The 23384-nt window shown below is 39.0% G+C and overlaps 1 protein-coding gene across 1 annotated transcript in view; it reads left to right on the plus strand.

The window, feature by feature from the left end:
- The window catches only part of GMDS (GDP-mannose 4,6-dehydratase), a 440144-nt gene that overhangs the window by 33735 nt on the left and 383025 nt on the right, over window positions 1-23384 (plus strand). The window contains exons 2-4 of the mRNA XM_054984295.1: window positions 1652-1696; window positions 3513-3600; window positions 5396-5505. Of these exons, the coding sequence (XP_054840270.1) occupies window positions 1652-1696; window positions 3513-3600; window positions 5396-5505 (243 nt within the window). The remainder of the gene's footprint in view (window positions 1-1651; window positions 1697-3512; window positions 3601-5395; window positions 5506-23384) is intronic.

The following is a 23384-nucleotide window of genomic DNA, read 5'->3' on the forward strand; positions in this document are numbered from 1 at the left end:
ACTCAGTGGGTTGCCCTCGGAGAAAATGGTCACATGGCTGGTGGCCCCACCCCCTGATCTTCAGACAGAGGAGAGTTTAGATTGCCCTCCGTGCCGTGGCATTCCAGCTGAAAAAAAGTTCCAGCTGCGTTCCAGCTGAAAAAAAGCCCTGGTTATAGGCATCAATTAATTGATACCCCAGATGTTCTTGTGGGTTGCAGCTATATCTTGAATGATTATCCTTCAAAAATTGTTTTATGATAGAACATAGCCCTGTTTTTTCTTAGATTGATTAAGCAATGAATATCATTTTAGCATCTTTCTGTTCATATAATATTGGTGGGGAGTGCCATCAAGTCATAGCTGACTTATGGCAACTCCCTAGTGGGGTTTTCATGGCAAGAGACTAACAGAAGTCGTCTGCCATTGCCTGCCTCTGCAACTCTGGTCTTTGTTGGAGGTCTCCCATCTAATTACTAACCACTGTTGACCCTGCTTAGCGTCCAAGATCTGGTGAGATCAGGCTTGCTTGGACTATTCAGGTCAGAGTTCATATAATATTAAGTACCTGAATAAGATTTTTTTTTACCATTACTGTGCAATCTTATTAAGAATAAAACTTGATGACTCAATAGTTTCCTTTCAAATAAACATACTCAGGATTGTGACGTGAGCCATACAGATGGTATTGTCTTGCTTTGATCTTAATTGATTTTTACTATTTTATGTGTATATGTATATGATTTGAGGGTAGCAAGTTGAATATTGTAGGACATAAAACACATTGTTCCATCTGATGCTTACAATCTGTTATGTTGTAACAGATTGTAAATAAACTTTATATATCAGGTTGAACTTAATTACTGTTACTGCTGTTCTGTATTTGTACATATTTGAGATGCTGTAAATGAATAGTGGAAATGATTTATACCTTGTAGAGCTTGTGGAGTCGTCTTCAGCCATGGGTTTTTTCATTTTTATTTGCGGTGGGGAATACAGTCAGTCTAGTTTCTCACCCTATGTGGAATGATACGTGTGGCAAATTATCAACTTATCAGTTTATACATCACAAGCTGGGAGAGTATTTATGCAGCTCACAGCACACAGGCTAGTAATTTGTACTTTTGGAGTCCTGTCCCAGGATTACCAGTAGTTGGTGTTCTCCCCTCCCCCTATTTTTCCTAACTGTGTGCAAAAAACACTAAAATAGTATGGATAGAAATGATCCTTCCGAGCAATCAAGTGAAAAGGCTCCAGGCCTGAAGTTTTATAAACTTGCAAATATGTATACACACTTATGAAATATGATATAATGACCTTATACAACAAGCATGGGGGAAACCATTTATCTCAGCGAAGTAAAAGCGAAGTAAGAGCTAACAGCTGAAGAGAACAAACTAGCTCTTTTGTAATACATATAAAAAACAAGAGAAGAGTAAGAGTAACTAAAATACTAAAGACGGGGGAATTATTTACGAGTTGAAATGTTCAGTTGCTCTCTCTTGGTGAAAGTTATGCCAAGGATTTATATACAAAAGCTCATATTAATTGGACATATATGTTGTTAACCTGTTCAATACTGTGATTTACAAAATTCTTTAGGCCTTGAGGAGCCTAACATTTCCTTATGCAGATGCTATAGTTCTCATGGTTTCCTGTCTTTTCATCTTAGGATGGTTCATACTTGGCAGAGTTCCTACTGGAAAAGGGCTATGAGGTGAGTGACTAGACTTAATAACTGACTGCAGACTCATGGAATAATTTGGAAAGAGCTTCCTTGCTGCTGTCTCCCTTTGCACATGTTTCCCACTCAACCTTAGATAACAAATCAAAACTTTAGAAAAGAATGTACAGCATGGCCTGTAATCATGCCAGCTTATTGTACTATTTATCATAGAATGTCCACTCCTCAGGGTATAGCTGTTTTTGCATACTTCCCACTTGCTCAGATAAACAGCAGTCTTTATGAAATAAAGCTGCTCAGATAAACAGCAACTTACACAGGGCAATGCAAGAAAATTAGTGAATATGTTATGATGCAGTATATCACATTAAAAAGCAAGAAGAAACTTGCGGTTTATGAAAAAAATAAACCTTTGAAGAATTTGATGCATGTTTGGAGGGCTTTCAAGCTCAGATTCAAGTTAATTTGCTTTCTCAGTTGTATTTTAATAGATTTGTTGAAGCAGATGTTTCAATGTCCCCACCCTCCAATCCTTGCCCCCGCTTACCTGGATTTAGCCCGAATTGGGCTGCTGCAGAGCACAGGAGTGCTCCCAGGTGGCACATGATCTGCGTGATGACATCACTTCCCAGAAGTGACATCATCATGCAGGCTGGGAATGTGTGTGCGTGTGAAGGGGGGAAGCCAGAAGGTAGGTGCTGGGCCTCTGATCTCCCACTTTATGCTTATGTGCCAAATTATTGAAAAATGCAAGTGGTCCAGTCATGTGACCCTCCTCAACCAAGTTATATAGTGCCCCCAAAAGGTTAATCCTGTTATTTATCAGGTCCTTCCTCATATTCTAGCATAGTCTTTCTTGAACTGACATTGGCTTCCCTTTCCTGTTCTTTACAGCTCTGTGGTTCTCTGTGGCAGTGTGGTTCTCCACTATTCTATCCTTGCTTTTTCAGTTTCAGCCTCTAGCAGCAGCTTCTTCTTCTTCTTCTTCTTCTTCTTCTTCTTCTTCTTCTTCTTCTTCTTGTCTTCTGCATTGCCTATTTGTACAGCACCTAGCACTCAGAAACTGTTTAGTAGTGGCAATAGCAATAGCAGGAGCAGCAGTATATGGAAAGTATGTATTTTATTTACTCTCCTGTTTCCTTTTTAAAATATAGAAATATTCTGTTTCCTGTATAATAAAAGTATTTGTATTTGAACAAGTATTATGAGACTGTTCAGTAAAAATGATTGGGTACCCCCCCCCCCAAGGTATGCATTTGGAATGTCATATTGTTTTCCTATGTGTTTAGTAAAGCCGGTAAAGATCTTTGGACGTAGTAAGGATTTAATACATTTTTTGCGGCATAGTTTTCTGCAGGCTAGAGACCATTTTGTTGAATAAATCTGAGGACCGACCTAGGCTTGACAGTGACAGTTACATATACTTTAACAGGAGATGCAGTTATATTGGAAAGGAAGGCAGGTCTTAATTTTTTCACAGCAAAAGCAGAATGTTGGCAAGCAGGGCAGGATCCATGCCTGTAGTCCTCTTTCTGGAGCCCTTCCCCCACATCATAATGTAGATGCAGGCAACGGAGACAAGAGATGGGGAGCAGAAACACTCTACCTCCTCCTGTTGTGTTGTTAAAACTGGCCCTAGCACCCACTTTCTACAGTATGGCTACATTTGTCCTGTCACTGCAAGTGTTAGTCTTCAAGTTGTCACATCATTTGCTTCATATTTTTTCCTTACGCTATTTTGAAATGAATCTATATAGGTAATGAATTGTAAGTCTTTCGCAGCAATTTTAACAGATTTTCCAGACATGGTGAACTAAGAACTAAGTCTTCTGTTTTCTTTACATTCTAGGTACATGGAATTGTCCGTCGATCTAGCTCTTTTAATACTGGACGGATTGAACATCTCTACAAGAACCCACAAGCTCACGTAGAAGGAAGTAAGATTTTGTTGAAGTTTAGATGGAATATGGAAGGGATATTTGTTTGCATATTTGTTAGTATGGGCAATGATGTGCAGCCTCTTAGCCCCACACCGCCGCCAGCACATGCCCCCAGCCGCTGCATATTGTTTGCATATTTGTTAGTATGGGCAACGATGTGTAGTTAGTAAGTTTGTGTAAGGTTGGATTCTGGACATGAAGATATTTTTAGGCCAGCTGTATAGCTTTCAGCAATGATGATGATGATACCTCAAAGACACTTTCATGCTTGGGTGAGGACAAGTTCAGGCATAATTTCTTAGTCATTTACATTGTTCTAGCCAGCAGCGGCACCAGGGGTTTTGGCGCTCATGGCCAGCCGGTGGGCCGGGCACGTGCACGCGTGTGCACGCACACACGCACTGGCCAGCGTGATGACATCATGTGTGACATCATCACGGGCACGTGCACAACACCAACCTGATTGCTGCGGCAGGTGGCCACAGAGCTCTCCCACTTGGTTGCCCTGCGCCACCGCAGACGTTTGCCCGAGGCTGCTGCGCCCGGCTGGGGGCGTGTGCTGGCAGTGGCGTGGGGCGGGAGGGCTAAGAGGCTGCAGCTCCATGGTGTGTGCTCCCGCCCCCCGCGCCTCCTCTAGCGCCCCCTCCGGCACCCTGTGCCCTGAGGCCACCGCCTACCTGGCCTCAATGGGCATGCCAGCCCTGATTCTAGCTTTCTCTTGCATACTCAGGCTGGTAATATAGGTCCTATGATTGGACAGTGGCTTGGATTACATATTAGCTATCTCACCAAAACATCTTGGAACACTTCTAAGAATTGTCATGTGAGGTAGCCTTTATATTAGAAATCTATACATGATTCCTTCACACTCTTGGTTCTGCTCTTTCAACATCTTAACTTGGATCATGGGAGAAAGATGTGTACATAAATATTTTGGGCCTGCAGACACCTTTGAATTTCTGACATTGAATAATGGATACAACCTAAAAATGGCTGTCATGGGAGAAAGAACCAACTTCAGAATGGCTGCCACAGGAGGCGGAGCCATACACTCACACACACAGGAGATGCCCAATTGCAAAGGAGAAGAGGGGTAATTTTAAAAAAAATATACCAGGAAAGAGGTGCGAGTAAAACCAAAGCTATGGTGGCATCTGCTGCTGAAAGATCATTTTAATTTGTACAGCACATCAGATTTCCAGTGGCTGATCTGAAGCCCTGTTGGAAAGAGTCCCACTTGGCCCCACACACTTTCTAAAAATAGTTTGGGCACCAGGAAAGGTGTTGGTGGGTACCATGGTACCCATGGGTGCCACTTTGGGGACCCCTGTCATGGATGGAAACTAGTAGTTTGTAAAATGTTATTGATGGAATTTATTTATTTATTTTCAATTTCTACTCCGCCCTCCCCACACTGGCAGGTTCAGAGCAGATGTATTAAGATACAGGTTTTAAAAAAAAATAAAAAAATTATGGGCAGGCTCCTATAAACGAAGTGCAATTACTGTTGTGGATATGGGTCTTTCATATGAGAGGTTACCTGCAGATAATTGGAACTAACTGCATGAAAATGAAAAGATAATACCTTATTGAAGAGTGGTGGCAGCAGCAGTGACACATGGATGCAATAACATGACAGCAGCAAAACACTTTGAGCCTCTATGTATGGCATAATATTTTAAATGAACATTCTAAGCATATGGGGCACTGCATATGTATTACACATAATACTGTATAGACAACTTCAGTGTCAAGTCTTCATGATCCTACCTTTTGTTTTCTTTGTCTGAAGATATGAAGCTGCATTATGGAGATCTCACAGATAGTACTTGCCTGGTAAAGATAATTAATCAAGTCAAGCCTACCGAAATTTACAACCTTGGAGCCCAAAGCCATGTCAAAGTAAGTAACAGTTATCCTGTGTTTTCTACAATAATAATAAAGTCATGGAGACCTGTAGGAGCAAAATTACAGGTTATGTATTTTGTTGATTTCTTCTTCTTTTTGATTAGGAACCCCCACTCCCAATTCTGTTACTAAACACTGAACACAGTAGGTTGGATTCACTAGTTCCTTTTCACTAAGTGAAGTATCATTGGATCTAATCCAATACATTTTTGATTTTAATCATTGCTTTTTTTCTTAATGACTTTATGCAAGGTATTATTTATTTAACTCTTATGTGACTCTTTTTAACATTTAAACTTACTAATTGTACTTTCTGATCAGTTGTACATGTTTACCTTTTAGTTTTTTTATTTTTCGTGTATCATTAAGATACAAGAAATTATATAATTCTACTCCAAACTGTTTTTAATAGTTGACTTAACTGGAAATGAACAGTAGATTGAATTCAAGCAGCTTTTCCACTGGTAAAAGAGGAAGAAAGGGGAATCCCCCTTTGACTGCCCCAAAGGCTATATTGGGTGCATGGGGACCTGCATGGAAAAAAGACACTTGGGATGGGAGCTGTAGTAAAAAAAAAAATTAGAATTTCTTTTTTAATTTATATTTATATTTTTCATTTGTTTTGCTATATTAACTGTAAATGGAATTATCTAGAATGTAGTCAGCATCATTTTTCCATAGAATTTTTATAACTGCATGTAATTTCTCCCTTTGTTATTATTGCTTGTTTTCTTTCATGGATTATATTCCCATGTTTGCTACCTGTCCCCCTCCCCCCGCCGCCACACACACACACCTTGGCGCACCAGAACAGTTAGCAGCTTTTTTATTCACAGGGTTTCATTGTTTGTCTTAGTTTTCAAAAACTTCTTTCAGACTAGGCTGATATAAAATGTTGTTGGCTGCTTCTGCTTTTAAAGGGTTTTCCCTTTGCATTTTTTTATTAGAAAATTTAAAAGATGCTACAGACTTGGTGGATTAGTTACAGTGTCCTGTTAATATTTTCATGAACTTTTACACTGCAGTCCTATGGTGAGTTACTGCAGTCTAAGCCCATTGCATTGATAGTCTGTTACTGGTGATGACTGTGCATGTTTGAGGCAGCAGGCTTGGGGTGTTTTGTTTGCCAGCCACGTCATTACAGCGTCGATACATTATATGTTTGTTTTGATTTACTTTATTGTGCAAACTTAATTTCTGTAAACTAAAATAAGTGGCATGGAAGGTTTAAATGTAATGCCACAGAATGGTTTGACGTTATTGAATAATCCATAGGCTGACATGCTTCTTTCACAGTCATGGTTAGGCACTTGGTTAGGTGAACCAGGTTGGTACTTGAACATGTTCAACACTGGCAATAAGACTGTGAGCCAATTAGAGATATGTTTGGATTACCATGAGAAACTTGAACAGCTGCCAAAAAAGTTTGCCACTGCCTGTTAGTTGAAAGTCAACTCACAGCTGATTGGAGGATCAACAGGATCTTGACTTGATCCTGAAAGATAAGAAAAATTTGGCTGTAGTTGTACAAGCTGAAGCCATGAAGCTATTAAAAAAACCCAGATTAATATTTCAAAACATGAAGCTGATTGATCAGCTTGGCTCAACCACAGCCATATTATTGGAACTCATGTTTGTCTGTGATCCACAGCTTTATCCAACAAGACAAGGCTTAGGGTAGAAGATCCACCTCGTTATGTTTCTCACTTCTTTAGTGTTCATATATGAAAGTCTGTTGAAAAGATCAGGAGAAACAGATATGTAGACATATGTTTGGATGTGACATCTCCTCAAGCAAACAACCAAAATCCACAGTCTTTTTCAAAGCCTTGTAATCCTCGTTACAAGAACTTCAAATACCAACTTCAGACTTTCCAGTATGATTATAGACAAAATTATAGTTCAGTCTGAAGCCCAAGCAAAAAGAGGTTTTTGTGGTCTAAAAGTAAACATGTGACAGCCTGGTAGGATCACAAGTCCTACCCCTCTCCAAGTCATCTGTCAGATTCCCTGAAAATAGACACTTAAGTCTTAAGTAGGAAAAAAAACCCAGATGCCTATCTGCTGCTTGTCTCCTAGAGTTCTCTCCTCCTCATCTTCTTTGAGGTGGACTGTTCTGCAGCTCACTGCAATCATTTTGCCAAACACTTTGTGGTTAAAATCTCTTGCATCTGTTCCATTTGTGCTCTACATTATCTGTGGCTGGATAAGATGGTCCTAGGGTGCCAATTTCACCAGTTGTGTAGGATATCTTTGAGCTTGTACAGTCTAAGGATATGGACAGGATTCTTGGACATTTGAGACTGCCACTTGCTTGTATGACCCTTGGCTGTCTTGGTTGATTAAATCTGTTGGGTGTGGGTGGGTTGCTGACGGACTTGGATGTATTAAATGTCTTCCTGAAAGAGGCGTTCGTCACTCCTGCATGGAAAAGAGCAGTGGTGCATCCGCTCCAAATATTTTAAAACAAATAAATAAACCTGGTTTACTCTTGATTTCTTCCTCCCTTTTCATACTGCAGTTTCTTATCATAGTTCATTGTTGCATCCAGATGATCAAAGAAGGTTCCTCTAAACCAGAAGTGCAAACTGTGATCAAACTGTGGTTTCTAATTCTTGTTTGGAGATCAAGCACAGATCCTGCTTTAATTGTTTGAATGTAACAATGAACAATCGTTTATTTTGGAATAGGGAAAGAGACTATCATATTGCAGCAGAGAAGGAGAGAACCCAGAAATTACTTTTTTTTTCTCTAGATGATGGTTTCTTGTTCCTTTCATCTAGATTTTGTGGTTATTTAAGTTGAATCATTTCTTAAAACAAAATGAGTTTGTATTAAAATGCGGAATGTTTTGATATACCAAGACTGGCTACAGATGGAACATACACATGGCCACTGCTAGATCCAATTTCTCTTGTCCATCAAACATTTCAAAATAAAGGTGCAATGATTTAATAATCAGGGTATTAAATTTTTACAGCTAGAAACCACATGGGATATCCTACTGTCTGTGCTAGCCTTGTGAAAGTATGCTAGGATGCCTGATGGGAGCCATCATTTCATTTATATTTTATAAGTTAGTTAATGGTAATAGCTGATTTAAGTTAAATTGCATACATACTGTGTTTAAAGTAAGAAAGACATAGTAATAGGAACAGAAGACCAGGAAACGTAAGCAAAGATCAACTTAGTCATAAACAGGGTTGTTGTAACTACTATCAGTTAATTAAGGAAAATGAAAACATAATAGTAGGGATTCGCTATGCATAATGTTTTAATGTAGTCTTGGTAGAAAGGTTAGGGCAATTTCCCTCCGCACCACAGCTTTTTCAGCAAGTACTTCCCACTTTGTGGACTGGCCTTCCTGAGTACATCTGAAAAACCCTCACTTTGTTACTATTTCAGAAGCGATATTCGATTGAGTTTAAAAAGCCGTTCTTGTGATTATTTGTTTGAAGGCTGGAAGCTGACTGATCATGAAGGGTTTGTGGTGAGGTGTTGATGTTCAGTGGGTATTGTTTGAACATTTTAATTTGTTGATTTCTGAATTGACCTTATTTTGTTTATATTTTTAATGAATATTGTAACCTACAACAGAGAGTTTAAATGCCTTAAATTTAAAACAAAAGCTAGAAAATGGTTCATCCAACACGTTCTATACTTGTCCTCACCTCTGCCCCCACTGTTTGATGGTTGTCTTACTATTTCTGTTAGATCCTTTTTTCTGACAAACTGCTGGTCATCAAACTGTAACATTTTTGCAGTCCTTTATATTTAAACTTGTCACTACATCGTGTGATGTTAATAATAAAAAAGAAACATTTAGTTATAATTTTGCTTTGTGCTTAAATCCTACCAAACACTAAATTTATCAAGTTTCTTTTCATATGATGTTTCTGTAGCTTGATGGTTGCTTACTCAATGGAAATTTTTAATGTAGCCATTTCTGAAATGTTTTTAAATGTCTTCATTTTTAAAATTTTACTACTTGAATTGCGGTTTAAGTCTCCAAATCAAAACACTTGTTATTCAACTAAGTAATCCTTGCTGTGAGCAGATCACCACGTTAAAATACTTCCTTTCTCTGTTGAAATGTCATAGAGTGTAAAGCAAAATGTATACAACCCATCAGAAACAACAGGTACTTTGAGAGTTATCCTCTAAGCAGATTGAGATCAGATCTTCATTGGCCAATCAGAAGTTGTGCTGGGCAAAAGCCTCATTTGACCCCACCCACTTTCTAAAACTACTTGGTGGGCACCAGGAGTGGTGTTGATGGGCACCATTTTGGGGACCTCTGGTATAAATGAAAGGTGGTGTTTTGATAGAAAGTTGGTAGTGGTTCTCCTTTCCTCCCCCTCCCATCTAGTCTGGTTTTACTGTTGGAAAATATGAGAACTAGGATTCTATGAAAACTGGAAAGAAAGTTTCATTAGTTCAATATTAAACCATTGCTTCACATAACAACATGGCTACAGTATCATTGAGTGCTGTTTCTGATCTTCAGGAAACAAATTGTCTTTCCGCCTGGAGTTAATTATCTGTAAAATGAAAGTGGTGACTGCTTGAGGACTGAGAAAAGGATTTTAAATCATTAATGAACTGGATATGGTACATATATTATGATGGCTGCTATGAATGTGTAGCCTGCTGATATAGGCCATTTTTTTAAAATCAAATTTATACACCGTCCTCCCTGCATATGGGCTCAGGGTGGCTAACAACACATATTATACAATTATAACATATCTTAACACCATAAAAGCAATACAAACTGGTGCCATAATCAATTCAGGCTATAGTAAATATCTAAAAAAAAACCTGTACATAGCTGCGGCACAGCCCAGGCCAGCCGCCAACAGAACCTGAGACATGGCAATCAGGAAGTGGACAATTTACTGGCTCTCAACCAAAGGCCTGGTGGAACATCTCCATTTTGCAAGCCCTGAAGAACTGTAACAGGTCCCGCAGGGCATGTATCTCACCCAGGAGTGTGTTCCACCAGGCTGGAGCCAGAACCGAAAAGGCCTTGGCCCTGGTTGAGGCCAGAAGAATGTCCTGCGGGCAGAAGACGACCAGGAGCTGCTTATTCACAGAGCCAAGGCTCTGCAGGGAACATAGTGGGAGAGACGGTCTCACAAGTATGCAGGTTCCAGTCCTTAAAGGGCTTTAAACACTAAAACCATCACTTTGAATGGGATCTGGAACTGAACTGGAAGCCAGTGCAGCTGGCACAGCACAGAATGCCGAAAATGGTGTCTCCGTAAGGACATGTGCTGCTGCATTCTGGACCAGTTATAATTTCCGGGTCAAACCCAAAGGCAGCCCAGTGTAAAGTGAGTTACAGTAATTTGTAAAAATGTTACGGAATAATCTCTAGACTAGCTAGAGTTTGTGTTAAGCATAGTATTGCAAAATTTTGAACATACCTAAATAGGTCTTGTGAACATCTGTAATACTAGGAGAGCTTATAGGGAGGATTTCATTCCTCAAAGGTTAGAAGTTGAGGAAAGAAGCTCTAAATTCAGTAATGGTTTATTCAGTGTAGTACACATTGTATTATAAAAATGTCATTTCTTACTTGACAATTGCCTTTGTAGGGTATCCTCATTTTTCTGGATCTGATGGTCTGAGAGGGCTAGTGGCCATTTCTCCTGTACCTCTTTGATATTTATATTTAGAGTAAACATAACCAAGTGTAAGACTACTCACTGCTGCAGGGAGAAATAGAATTAATAGATCCCAAATCTTGCTTTGTAAAGATATCAGCTTCTGTATTATATGACATGAGAAGTATAACCATCTATGACATATTAAATATAGAGTTTAGTTCTAAATGTATGCAGGAATATCATCAAACGTATATTATCTGCAAATCAGGCTAATATAATATGTGTGAGTTATAGCACTACTTTTTGTGTACCTAACATTATCGCACTTATTTGTTTGTTTAGGTCCCTTGTTTACCCTGTTTTTCTCATGACACAGTCAGGACCCAAGATTCATGACAATAAATTAAAATCCCAAAATATTAATATTAAAATTAAGTAAAACACATAGCTAAAACTGACTATTTAAAAATAATTAAAACATAATTAAAAGTTAATTAAAACAACTAAAACATACAATATATTTGCTCATTTCTTGCTCTATTATTCATATCCTAGCTGTGACTCTTTCAGTGTGCAGTATATAGTCAACTGCAGAGTTAGTTAAATAAAATTGCTTCCATTTCACTAGTTAGGCATAGCTTGTAAATTACTGATTTCAGGTAAATTCAGTAATGTTTTAATGATACTTCTGTTGTAGATATTGAGTACGTATGGTGTATTTTTAAGTCAAGATCACTGTATTGAATTTTTTCTAGGTAGAACTCATATACAATAGAGGCCGCAGCAAGGTCCCTAGAGTTCCCTGTAAATAACACAAATGTGTCATTTAAAAATGGGTTTTGTAGCTTTTGCTGCATGCAATTCTTTTATAATGTGTAAATATTTTATATGTGAGAGAGCAGTCCGTGAAAACCCACTGATACCTGTCCAAACAGATTGTTTTATTAGATCTAAGAGGAGCTGTAACCTTGATAGCAGCTAATAATGTTTGGAATGTCTCTTAAAATTAGTGGACCACACAAAAGTGTAGTTGTTTATATTGTGTAAAATCTGAGCACTTGCTATAACTAGAAGTATTGTCTAGCCTCAACTAAACCTATAAATCATGCATGATTTTAGTAAGACATTGCAAGTTCCTTATATTGAACCAGTTAACTATATTCTTTGCCTTTAAAAAACATGTGCATACATGTGTGGAAAATGGAGAGCAGTATCAGAAAAGCTATATTTTATAGGAAAAGTAAGTTGATTTAAATGGGTGTTTAAATGTTAAACTTGTTCTAATGTATCTTGGAAAGAAGATTTGTGAAGTTAAAACGGACAGCTAATATAACTGTGGTTAGTATTACTGCCCATATTATCTGGTCATTTATCTCTTTGCTTTATAAACATGTTCATTTAAATACTAAATTTTAAAAAATCAGTAGTGATTCTTTTCTGTATTTTTTATGACCGTGACAATGTTCTGACCCCAGTGACTGAGTGTTGCTGGTTTAGTATGTACATGTATTCTGAACTCCGTCATACTCTTGTAATACCAGGTTTATTAGAAGTAACTGCAAGATGTAATTGCATTTAGCAGATTTCATCATTAATATCTTAGCGGTTTTGAATGGAAGTCACTGACATACATGACAGCGTTATGAAAGGATATTGTCTTGAAAAAGTTGTAACCCAGACCTAAAAAATGCTAGCACATCAATAAATGCTTAGAATGGGGCATGTCAACAGATAAACAGCAGTGTCACCATAAAGCAGTGGTATTGCAAGGACACTTCTCTGCCTTGGCAGATGTCCATGAGCACAGATGTTTAGACCTAATGTGGCAGTGAAAGTCCTTCTACAATTTTTGTTTTGATTAGTGGCTCGGTTAGAAAATGTTTTTGCTATGGTTAAAAACGTTGTTTTCTTTCTGTCAAATAGATGGCAGCAGAGCATTACAGACAACAATGGAACATTAAATTTTTGAACTGTAATGAAAGACGCATGACAGACACTACAAGTAGACTTCTACCAACCGCAGCCTTGTAAAAGTTGTAGCTATATATTAAATAAGAAAGAATACTACTATTGATAATGCCAGAGAATAGAAGATGGTGAAGCTTGTGCAGTACTATACATTCATGAATAGTTCCAGGTGGAAAACCTAATCTTTCAAGGTATGACATCAACTCATGCAATGTGATTGAAGTCAGCTAAGATAATATACACATCAAAATAAATAGACAAGGAGAAATAGAAAGTGTTCACAAGTTTGAAGTAAATTAACTTCTGCCTTAGGGTACTGTGGAAGTATGCCTGCATGCCTTTATAAAGATAAGCTTCTCAGAGAAAGGAAATGTCATTTCTCAGATTGGGTTGGTATTCCTTAAGAGCAGTGTTTAGGAATAAGGGATTATGATCTTTCTTTTTTAAAAACAGAATTTTCAAGTTTCTCTCATCCATAATATAGTTGTTATACTTGCAATCAAAATGGTACATTAGAAATGTATATAACGAGTGAAATATTTTAAAATAGTTTAATCTTTAAGAGGATCTCACCACTTTTTATGCAACACATATGCATCTGAAATTGATTCTAATGAAATGAATGCTATGCAGCAGCCGTTTAGGCCATTGCAAACCAATCTTTTTAAAATTATTACAGAATTACTGAATATTCACTTTAATATATTTTGTTGTAATTTAAAAATATTAACATTTTATACTATGTTCTAATTATACTTATCAGCCTAAATGAATGGTATTGAATTTATTTTACTGTGTGTATACTGAATTTGGATTTATTCATATAGCTGTAGTGGGCATTATCCAAGCCGAATTTCATATATTTAATGTTCTCACTGAAATCCATTTAAAGATGATTGACTTTGATAGAATCATATACAAATATATCCATATTCAGAACACATGAAACTAAATCCTGTGTCATTAATTTAGCCTGAACTGAAAACATTAATTAAGAATCCAATATTCATAATTGTACAATAATACTGCTTAGGCAGTATTTGGTAAACCTTTATTGGAGAAACTTATTTTTTCACATAGTAGTATTCAAGTCTCCAACCATATACTATTTTAATAAAATGTGCTTTCATACTATAAATTCCTTTATCACCACTATACAGTGACATTTAAAAAGTATTAATTGTCTCTGCTACCTGTAACTGTAACTTACTAATAAAATCATTGTTGATAACAATAAACATTGTAAAGATATCTGAAAATTATGGTACTGGATTTAAAAGGCAAACACATTCAACTTTTTCCCAATTTAGAATTGCATGTAGTAGATTGGCTATAAACTGAATTTGAATGAACATAATGCACAGGAAAACTGACTGTATAGGCAGTCAGTTATTCCATCTGGACCTAACAACTTACAGGTCTGTAGTCGCATTTTTAAAAATACCACTTTGCATACAGAAACTAATTAGTATGAATATAGTGCCTAATTTTCTAAAATATATAACCATCTTCAAACAGCACAGTAGTGTTTTATAACTACTTTTTTGTAATAACCTATAATTGTTTTATTTTCTCATGTAATTCAGTGATTTGTCTTTTTCCCATATCTTTTTTGCATATACCAATATATATATATCCAATTGACTCCTCCAGTTAAAGAACTGAAGGTTAGAATATAATATGAATTTGGAGAAGTGACATGATGGCATAAGGTGATATGAGATGAGATTTTTTCCCCCCAGAGAAATCTAGGATGTTGTTTCTTTAAGTGATTTAATTCTCTAAACAATAGAATTTAGGAGGATATGCAAGTGTTTAGACCACACTACAAAATCTGTAACTGTATTGTTTTACATGCTGGCCATAGTGCTCTCTGTTACCTTTTCAAATATGGTGGACAAATTGTGGGACAAACAAAACTGTGCTTCAGGAGAACTGTGCATTCAGTTCCCAGTGGCAGTTCACAGAAGGTGAGCAAGGCTGTTCACATCCTGCTTTGGAAATGCTCTGGAATTTTGTGTGTCTGCAAGTACTTTTGTTGATCATTCTAATAGCCTAGCTGGACAAATAAATAAAGTAAAAAATTATTATTCTACTATAGTATGCAAGAAACCAATATATTGCAATTATGTATAGTGTTAGTGTGTTTCATTACAATGATGTTAAAAATATGTATCTGTTTCCATCAGGCTGCTGTTCCACTTATTCTAATCTAAAGGTTATATTTTCCATTTAAAACTTGAACTAATAAGTTCTCATATTTATTAAATTTTCTTGTGGCTGCCTCTTCCCCGAACTATCCAAAATGACTTACAAGTAATTTAAAATGGCATAAAAACAATAAAAAAGAATTATAGGAAAAATTCAAAATAAACAGAGAAGAGTATTAAATTGTTTTTAAAAAACTAAAACCAGTATTAAAAAAAGGGAAAAAATCCAAATAAGCAAAAAGCCAAAGTTTAAAACAATATGAGCATTAAATTAGTAAAACGTGGCTGGTTAAATAAAACAACTGCAGGTAAAATATGTTAAAATATATAGTTAATGACTTAGCTAAAAGCCTGGGAAATGAAAATGGTCTTTACCTGGTGCCTTAAGTACAGTAAAATGTGTGGTGGGATTTTTGCACCTTGGGAATTATTAAATTACTCAGCCAACCTGGGGTCTTCTGCCTCTAGACCTCAAACAATGTTCTTCTCCCTCCACTCCAGTCCAAGTCCATTGACTTCAATGGGCTTAGGCTACAGTAATTGACCATAGGATTGCACTGTTAAATTCCATAGCACACTGCTTTGAGTTTCTCTCCTCCTCCTCCTCCTGGTAAATGTAGGCCAAATGGGGCTTATTTTGGTTTACAGAGATCAGCTTAACAGCACTGTAAATTGAAAGAAGTTTAATATGTAAATTAAAACTATACACTGCATAAGTAATACAACAGAGTAAGAAAAAATAAAAATAGTTTAAATGCATCCTTCTGTTCCTAATTACTTATTTCTCTGATGTTAGTAAGAGATAGGCATTACAGATCTTTTAAGTTGCATTCACTACCTTGGTCTCAATATGTAGGCATCATTCCTTGCTTCCTCAGGACCATGTGCACATTGCCGCTTACTTGAGCTAAAATGGATTCCTTCCTCCTCCTGAATATGTGTAAAATGGCTCCTTTATTCAACAAGCTGTAAAGTTTTATTCTCTGCTTTTTCCGGGCCACCAGTAAACTGTCCTCCTGTTACCATCTTCTAAAAGGTCTATTGTTACCTGGCCTTGGTGTCTATGGCTTAAGTGTGACTCAGGTTACCCATTGTCCTCCTTTGGCCATGGTCATCTGCATTTCTGTGTCACTCAATAGCTTTACCCTCCACATGTTCCATTTTTCTTTTCTCCTGCTGTCCAGGAAATAATCTCTTATAGCAGTTCTCAACTTTTTTGAGCCAGTGGGCACCTTTGGAAATCTGACATAGGGTGCTGGATACAACCACAAAATTGCTGCTGCAGGAGGTAGCGCCAGCCACAAAATGGTTGCCAGAACGGGCAATGGCAATGACAAAAAGGACTTATGGCAAAAAGCTTATGCATAACTCTTGATTGTAGCTCTTCAGCATTTCTGGTAGAAGTTCTGTTTAATGGGATGCTTTTAAAAATGAACGATGTTTAAAAAATTTCTTGTATACATGCAAGTATACATACTGAGCTAGCTAAGAAACACTCAACTGGCAGTATCTGTCAGATCTCCAGTGGCCAATCAGAAGCTCTGTTGGGCAAACCCGCCCCCCCCCACACCGCCCTGCCCTATGCACTTTCTAAAACACTTGACAGCCTCCCAAAAAGGTGTCAGCAGGCACCATGGCATCCACAGGCGCCATTCTGGGGACCTCTAACATATATTCTTTGAGTATGTACAGTATGCAAACTCAAGTATTGTCCTTTGGGCCTGGAAACTTTGGCACTAATTCTGAGGTGAAAGGCATTTCATCGCAGCACATACCAAGGATACTTGCCCCAGAGGAGAGAACATTCCACAGATGTAGCACCACCATGAAAATATCCTGTTTGCTTCTCACCTCAGTTTCATAGAGAATGCAGAGGAGGGTTTGAGATAAAGAACTTGGCTTATTATCCTGCCTAGAATTTCTGCAAGTGCAAGGGAAGTGATTTTTACCAGATCTCCCAAGCTGTTCTTGGGAGTCCCCCAAATCCCAGGAGCAGCATAGGAGATTAATATGGATAATTTGCCTTAGGCTGCTTTTCCGGTCAGTATTGGTATGTAAAAGTTAGTTTAAGTAAATAAAGGAAGTTTATCCATTTAACATTTGCAAGTTCAAACTAGATAAGGTGTCACAGATCTGTGGGCAGAATAAGGCCTGAGAACTGGATCCCTGTGACATTGGAGAAAGGGAGAAAAGTTACCGCCCCCCCCCACCCCCGCGCGCGCCCTTTGCCAGTGCTCTTTTTTTGTTGCAAATCATACATACTTTGGTATACTGGCATAGTTTCTATGTTGGGGCAAATAGTAATAGGGGGAAGGAAAATTTACATTGTTGAAATGGTGTTGAGGAACACTGTTTCCCTAGCTCCAGTTCAGTCTTGTCCCCACAGCCCCTATTTAGTAAGTTTAAGAAAAGGGAAATCCTTGCAAGTCTCCTTCATGTCATCTAGATTTCTTAATCTAAACCCTTATTGTAAAGTTAGCATGTTCTGAGGTTAATATAGTACAGGTAGGTTTCCCAACACCTGATACTATTAAGAGCTGAGGAGAAGCTCACTTGTTGCTAGAAAAAATATAGACAATATGTTGATGCAGGTTTCAATCTAAGGGTTTAATCCTTAGATTATAAACAATCCATAAATCCAAACAATATGGTTTTGTTATATATATTTGATAACAGGAGATCTACATAAGCTAGTACAAAAAGATATTTGGTAAAGCATTTTATTTATCCTTAACTTTTTAGATCTCATGCTGTACTATAGTTGCTAAAATTTGTTGTGGAGTAATAGATTCTTATAGCTACTGAAGAAATGAAATAGAAATGAGTGCAATTGATTTCAGTAGTCCACCTAAGTAGCTGTGATTTTTTTTTAAAGGCTATTTCAAGACAGAGAAGTATATTCTTTAACAAAAGATTGTACCATTGAATTCATCCATTCTAATTTTATGGCTAAACCTTTTCTCGAAGACAGCTTCTGTGTGATTTTGTAAATGTTTATAAATGAATCTTGTGGACGTCGAATACTAAATTGCCCACATAATTTTTTAAAAAATAATGTATAGTAAAAGACTATTTTATCTATGTGAACAATATTAGTACAGCAAATGAAACATTGTAAGATGCTCTTTTGCCTCCTACATATAACATTTAATTATATTCAGGTAATTGATTGTCAGCTGAATTGGATCCCAAAATGGTTTATGATTCAAATCTATTGTATTTTTACAATTAAAACAAGATTTTGAGATGGACAGTTCCATTTTTGTTGTGGTGTTACACAATAAAAGAGCATCATGAAATCATGGAACACTGAAAAGTTGAGGATGTAAGTTGGTAGAGATAAATTTGGGCGGGGGGAGTTTCAGATGTTAGTCATTCATTCTTCTACCTAATGGTGGCTTTTGTAACTGAGTCCTGTTTTGGTCTTGCCTAGTCATAAAGACTTCTTTCCTGGAAGTACAGCCTATTGAAAATAACCTGCGTAGCACAGATGACCTTTCTTAGGAGAGCCCCACTAGTTGCTACACTGCATATTTTGTTGCAAGTCACAGTATTACACTGAATGTTTTCACTATCATTTTAAAGAAATCTCCCCTGACCTAGTACTTCCACTGACCCCGGAATTAGATGAAATGGAGAAAAGAAGCATATAATGACATTAGGTCATGATGACATCATCTCCAGATGATCTTTCCATGTAGCTTCATTTATATGTTAAACAGACAATGGCAAAGGCAGGCAATGGCAAACTGTCTCTGTTGCTCCCTATGATGGAAACTTACCTTCACACCAGAGAATAACACACAAACACACATTGAATCAAGTTCAAAATTTTTTATTTCAGTTACAGCATTAAAGGCACATGACACTAGTGTCACATCACAGCAGTATCCTAGACAGTAGTACCACAACTATCCTCACATCAGAGAATCACAAACACACACACAATTACTTGCAAAAACACTTTATTTCTTGGCTTTAAGTTACACAGCATGGAAGGCACACCACAACATATCACAACAGTCTCCTAGACGGTAGTACCACAACTATCCTCACATCAGAGAATCACACACACACACAATTACTTGCAAAAACACTTTATTACTTGGAGTTCCTGGGCTGAGGGTGGGAGACAGCATACAACAACAGCAGCACTACATTTATAACCCACCCCCCACCACCATAACCATAGTGACTCCAAGGGAGCCAAACCACAGTGTAACACATCCATTCCACCCAAACAAAACTGAACTGGGGGAAACTCTTGCAACTTAGTCCAACAGAACCATTGTCATTTCCTGCAGCTGGGCTCTCAGTTCAGCCTGTGGGGAAACACCATAGAGCAGAACAGTACCTAGCCACAAGCACAAGACAATGGCATTTGCAGAGCATGGTTGCAGAGGTCCCCCCCGCCCCCCAGCTTCAGGCTGAGCTGGAAACCACCTGTGAGGCAGTGTTGGGATGTAGCCTTCATCATCAGCTGGCGCCCACCCACACCATTTTTACTAACCCCACTACTCCCACCCCGTCAATATGAATTAACATTTTAACTTTAACAGAAACAACATTTTACAACATTAAACAACATTCTCCTCAGCAGCATAGCTAAGTTTAGCTGCTACTCTGAGTTTCTTGCTGTGAGTCCCTAACCTAACTAGTCCCTATCTAAGCTGTCTCTCTTTTCAGTGGCAATCAACATTTCTGCGGCCTGTTATCAATTATCAGAATAAATTTGTGCCCATAGGGTCTGTGACAGTTTTAGATTTCTTTTCCTGTTGGGGGGGGAGCCAAATTTCAGGGTGCATTCCCTTTGCCACTGAGTTCCACCCTCCTCCTGCTGGATTTCTTTCTACTTCTAAAAGTTTAATGAGTTCCACTTGCTGGATTTCTTTCTACTTCTAAAAGTAGGTGCTTACGGGCCACCCAGCAGACACCTCCTGTGAGGTGCTCGGGCCAGACACACCGTGTCTCACTCCTGGCTTGGCTGTTGGAGATGGATGAGGATGAAGGGGCAGAGATGTGGGCTCTTCCACCACAGTCTCTTCCTCTTCCTGCACAGCCATGAGAGGCCTGCTGCTGGCCTCAGAGAAAACAGGGGAGGACCGCCCAGCAGGGGGTTCCTCCTGCAGTTCTTCCAACATGCCCCACGTCCATCCCAGGAGACACCACATGCTGCCCCTCTTCCAGCAGCTGATTCTCAACCGCTGGAGGAGGGGGAGCCTCAGCAGCAGGCTCCTGCCCAGTGTCAGCCCCTGCATCAGACACCTGGGTTAGGGGCGGCCCTCCAGCAGCTGCCTCAGGAAAGAGGGCCTTGTGAACCCTCTTCCTGGCACCAGGCTGGTGAACGGCAGCAGTGCAGGGGAGGGCCTCCTCCGCTCAGATGGGGGGACAGCTGCAGCACTCCCCTCCCCCTCCCCTCCATCCCTCTAGACTTACCACTGGCCTTTCCCCCAGGGTCCCTCTCAGCTTTCCTCTCACTCATACTTCCCCCTTGAGCCTACACTAACTACCAACTATAAGTTGATTTAAAAATAAAACTTAAAGCTGAGCCCAAAGTATGAATTTATCACCTATCTACCTATTTCTAAACTTTTGGGGGGGCTTTATCACTGAAGATGGTCACTTAAATCTTTTTAAAGGGCCCTATTTATGTATGTGAACCTAAACTTACACCAAACAGCTGAATTACTCTTCAGGAATCAAGCTGGTCCTAAACCCCAAGTTAAGGGAAAGCCTATTACAGAAAATGTGCCCGGCCTGGCTCCAAGGGTGCAAGAGGTAGGCAGGGAAACCCTACTTAAGGGACTACTATTGGGCAGCCTATTTATATTTGAACAGAACCCAACCTAACTCTTACTGATTCTTCTCCTACAGAAGCCTATTTAATGGGGGAAACTAGCCTTCGTTCCCTATTTTAGAGGGCAATATTATTAAATGACAGAAGCCTACCACTAACTCACAAGTCCACTATTTAAATCAAAACTAATTTCTCTGGGAAACCCAAAGTAAACTTACCAAACAATACTATAACTGCAAACACAACCATCCAACCAACAGAACAACAACAGTCGTAGATAACAAACCTTAACTGTAAAACACCAACTGTAAGGAACACCAACTCCAACAACAACTGTAAAATTTGCAAAACTACAACCAACAACAGTAAAAAAAACCCCAAACCCCTAAGCAAGCTCCCTCTGAACCCCAACTCTCCTACATACACACTCACAGATTTACACACACACAGAGAGACAGCAAAGAAGCGGTGCCCAAATTAAATTGAAATTAAAAACTCAAGCCCAACCACTTAACCACAGCAATTTAAACCAGAACCCCTAAGCAAAGCCCCTTCTTAATCACACACCCCAAAGACACACACACACACACACACACACACACACACACTCTTGCGTACACACACAGCAAAGTAGCAAAAACAAAATTAAATTGAAATTAAAAACTCAGGCCCAACCACTTAAACACAGCAAATAAAAACAGAACCCCTGAGCAAGGCCCCACGTGAACCCTACCTAGACCTCCTCAACACACTCTCTTAAAAACAATAACAGTTCCCCAACACCAACAACAGGAAAAAATTTAAAACACCAACAGGAAACTTTTAAACTGGAAAAAACAGGAACAGGTCCCCCCCCCCACACACACACCAGTAACAGGGGGGGGGGAATTAAAACACCAACAGGAAACTTTTAAAATGCAAAAAAAGAAAAGAAAAAAGGAACAGTCCCCCCCCCACCCACAGCAGTAAAAATATTTAAAACCTCAGCAATAAACTTTTAAACTGCAAAAAAAAATGGAACAGGTTCCCCTCCCAACAACAGCAGGAAAAAGTGAACTTTAAAACAATACAGAACACACACATAACTCAAACAGGAACAGTATCCCCCCACCCCCACCAACAGTAGGAAAAAAGGTAAACCCTCCCAAAACTTAAAACTGCAAATAAAGACCAGCCTGCGCCCCAAACAAATGCCCCAGCCAGAAGGTGCTCACACAACAAAGGCCCTCTCACACAGAAACACAAAGAAGCAAGAATCCCTCCCCAAAATAAAGATTTTAAATTAATTTTTTTAAAACAATCCCTCTCCTTCCCCCCTACCCAGACAAGCAAAAAAAATCCCCCACAGAGAAAACCCTGTGAGTCACTGACTGACTCTCTTTAGCAGTTCTGCAGTCCAGCAGTGACAGTCAGGCAAACAGGGAATCCTCCAGGTGAAGCAAAGTTAGTGAAGTCCTCTCATTGAAGCCCCAGGCCAGCAGGCCAGCCAACAATGGAGACAGAGAATCCCAGTGGAAGTATTCTCAAGTCTCTATGTAGGCCAAGGAAAATTGTGGGCTGGCCAAAAGGCAAGCCTCCAATTTAAATCCCCTGCTGCATCTCCTTCCAGAGAATCCATTGGCTGGAAGGAGGATGCAGCAGTAGGATTGGACACTCCTAACTCCCCCCTCCCTTCCCTGATCCCCCTCCCTCCTCCCCCTTGTCACCCCTCGTCACTCACCCCTCCTCACCCCTCCCATCCTGTAAATTAGGTGGGAATATCTGCAGACTTTGCTGGCCGCTTGCATTGCATTGCAACGAGCCAGCAAAGTTCTGAAGCAAATGCAAGCTTCCTGCCTTTTTTTTACAAGATGGGAGTGGTTAGGAGGAGGTTGCAGTGAGTCACTCACTCCTCCCCCCTCCCCTCTCATAAGAAAGTGCGAGAAGCTTGATTTTGGCTCAGAACTTTGCTGGCTGTTTGCAAATGCAAACATCTGGCAAAGTGCTGCCCCGAAGCTTTCCAAATCGCTTTGGAAAGCTTTGCTTCGGTCTTTCCGAATCAGGCCCGATTCGGAGTTTTTTTCCGAATCAGATACCCGAAGCGCACATCCCTCGTCACCACCCTTTCCTGGGAACTTTCCATAAGAATGAGAGATTATTTACAGAGTCATACTCATTGTTAAATACAAATAAGATACATTTGGTGGTTTGTGACATTCCATGCTAAACTCAAAGTGCAGAATGAACACAATGATTACGATGGTGTATGCTTAAGTACTGTTAATACAATTAAAACTACTGCTGAAT

This window comes from Eublepharis macularius, chromosome 7 (genome assembly GCF_028583425.1).
Source record: "Eublepharis macularius isolate TG4126 chromosome 7, MPM_Emac_v1.0, whole genome shotgun sequence".
In the NCBI taxonomy this organism is placed as follows: domain Eukaryota; kingdom Metazoa; phylum Chordata; class Lepidosauria; order Squamata; family Eublepharidae; genus Eublepharis; species Eublepharis macularius.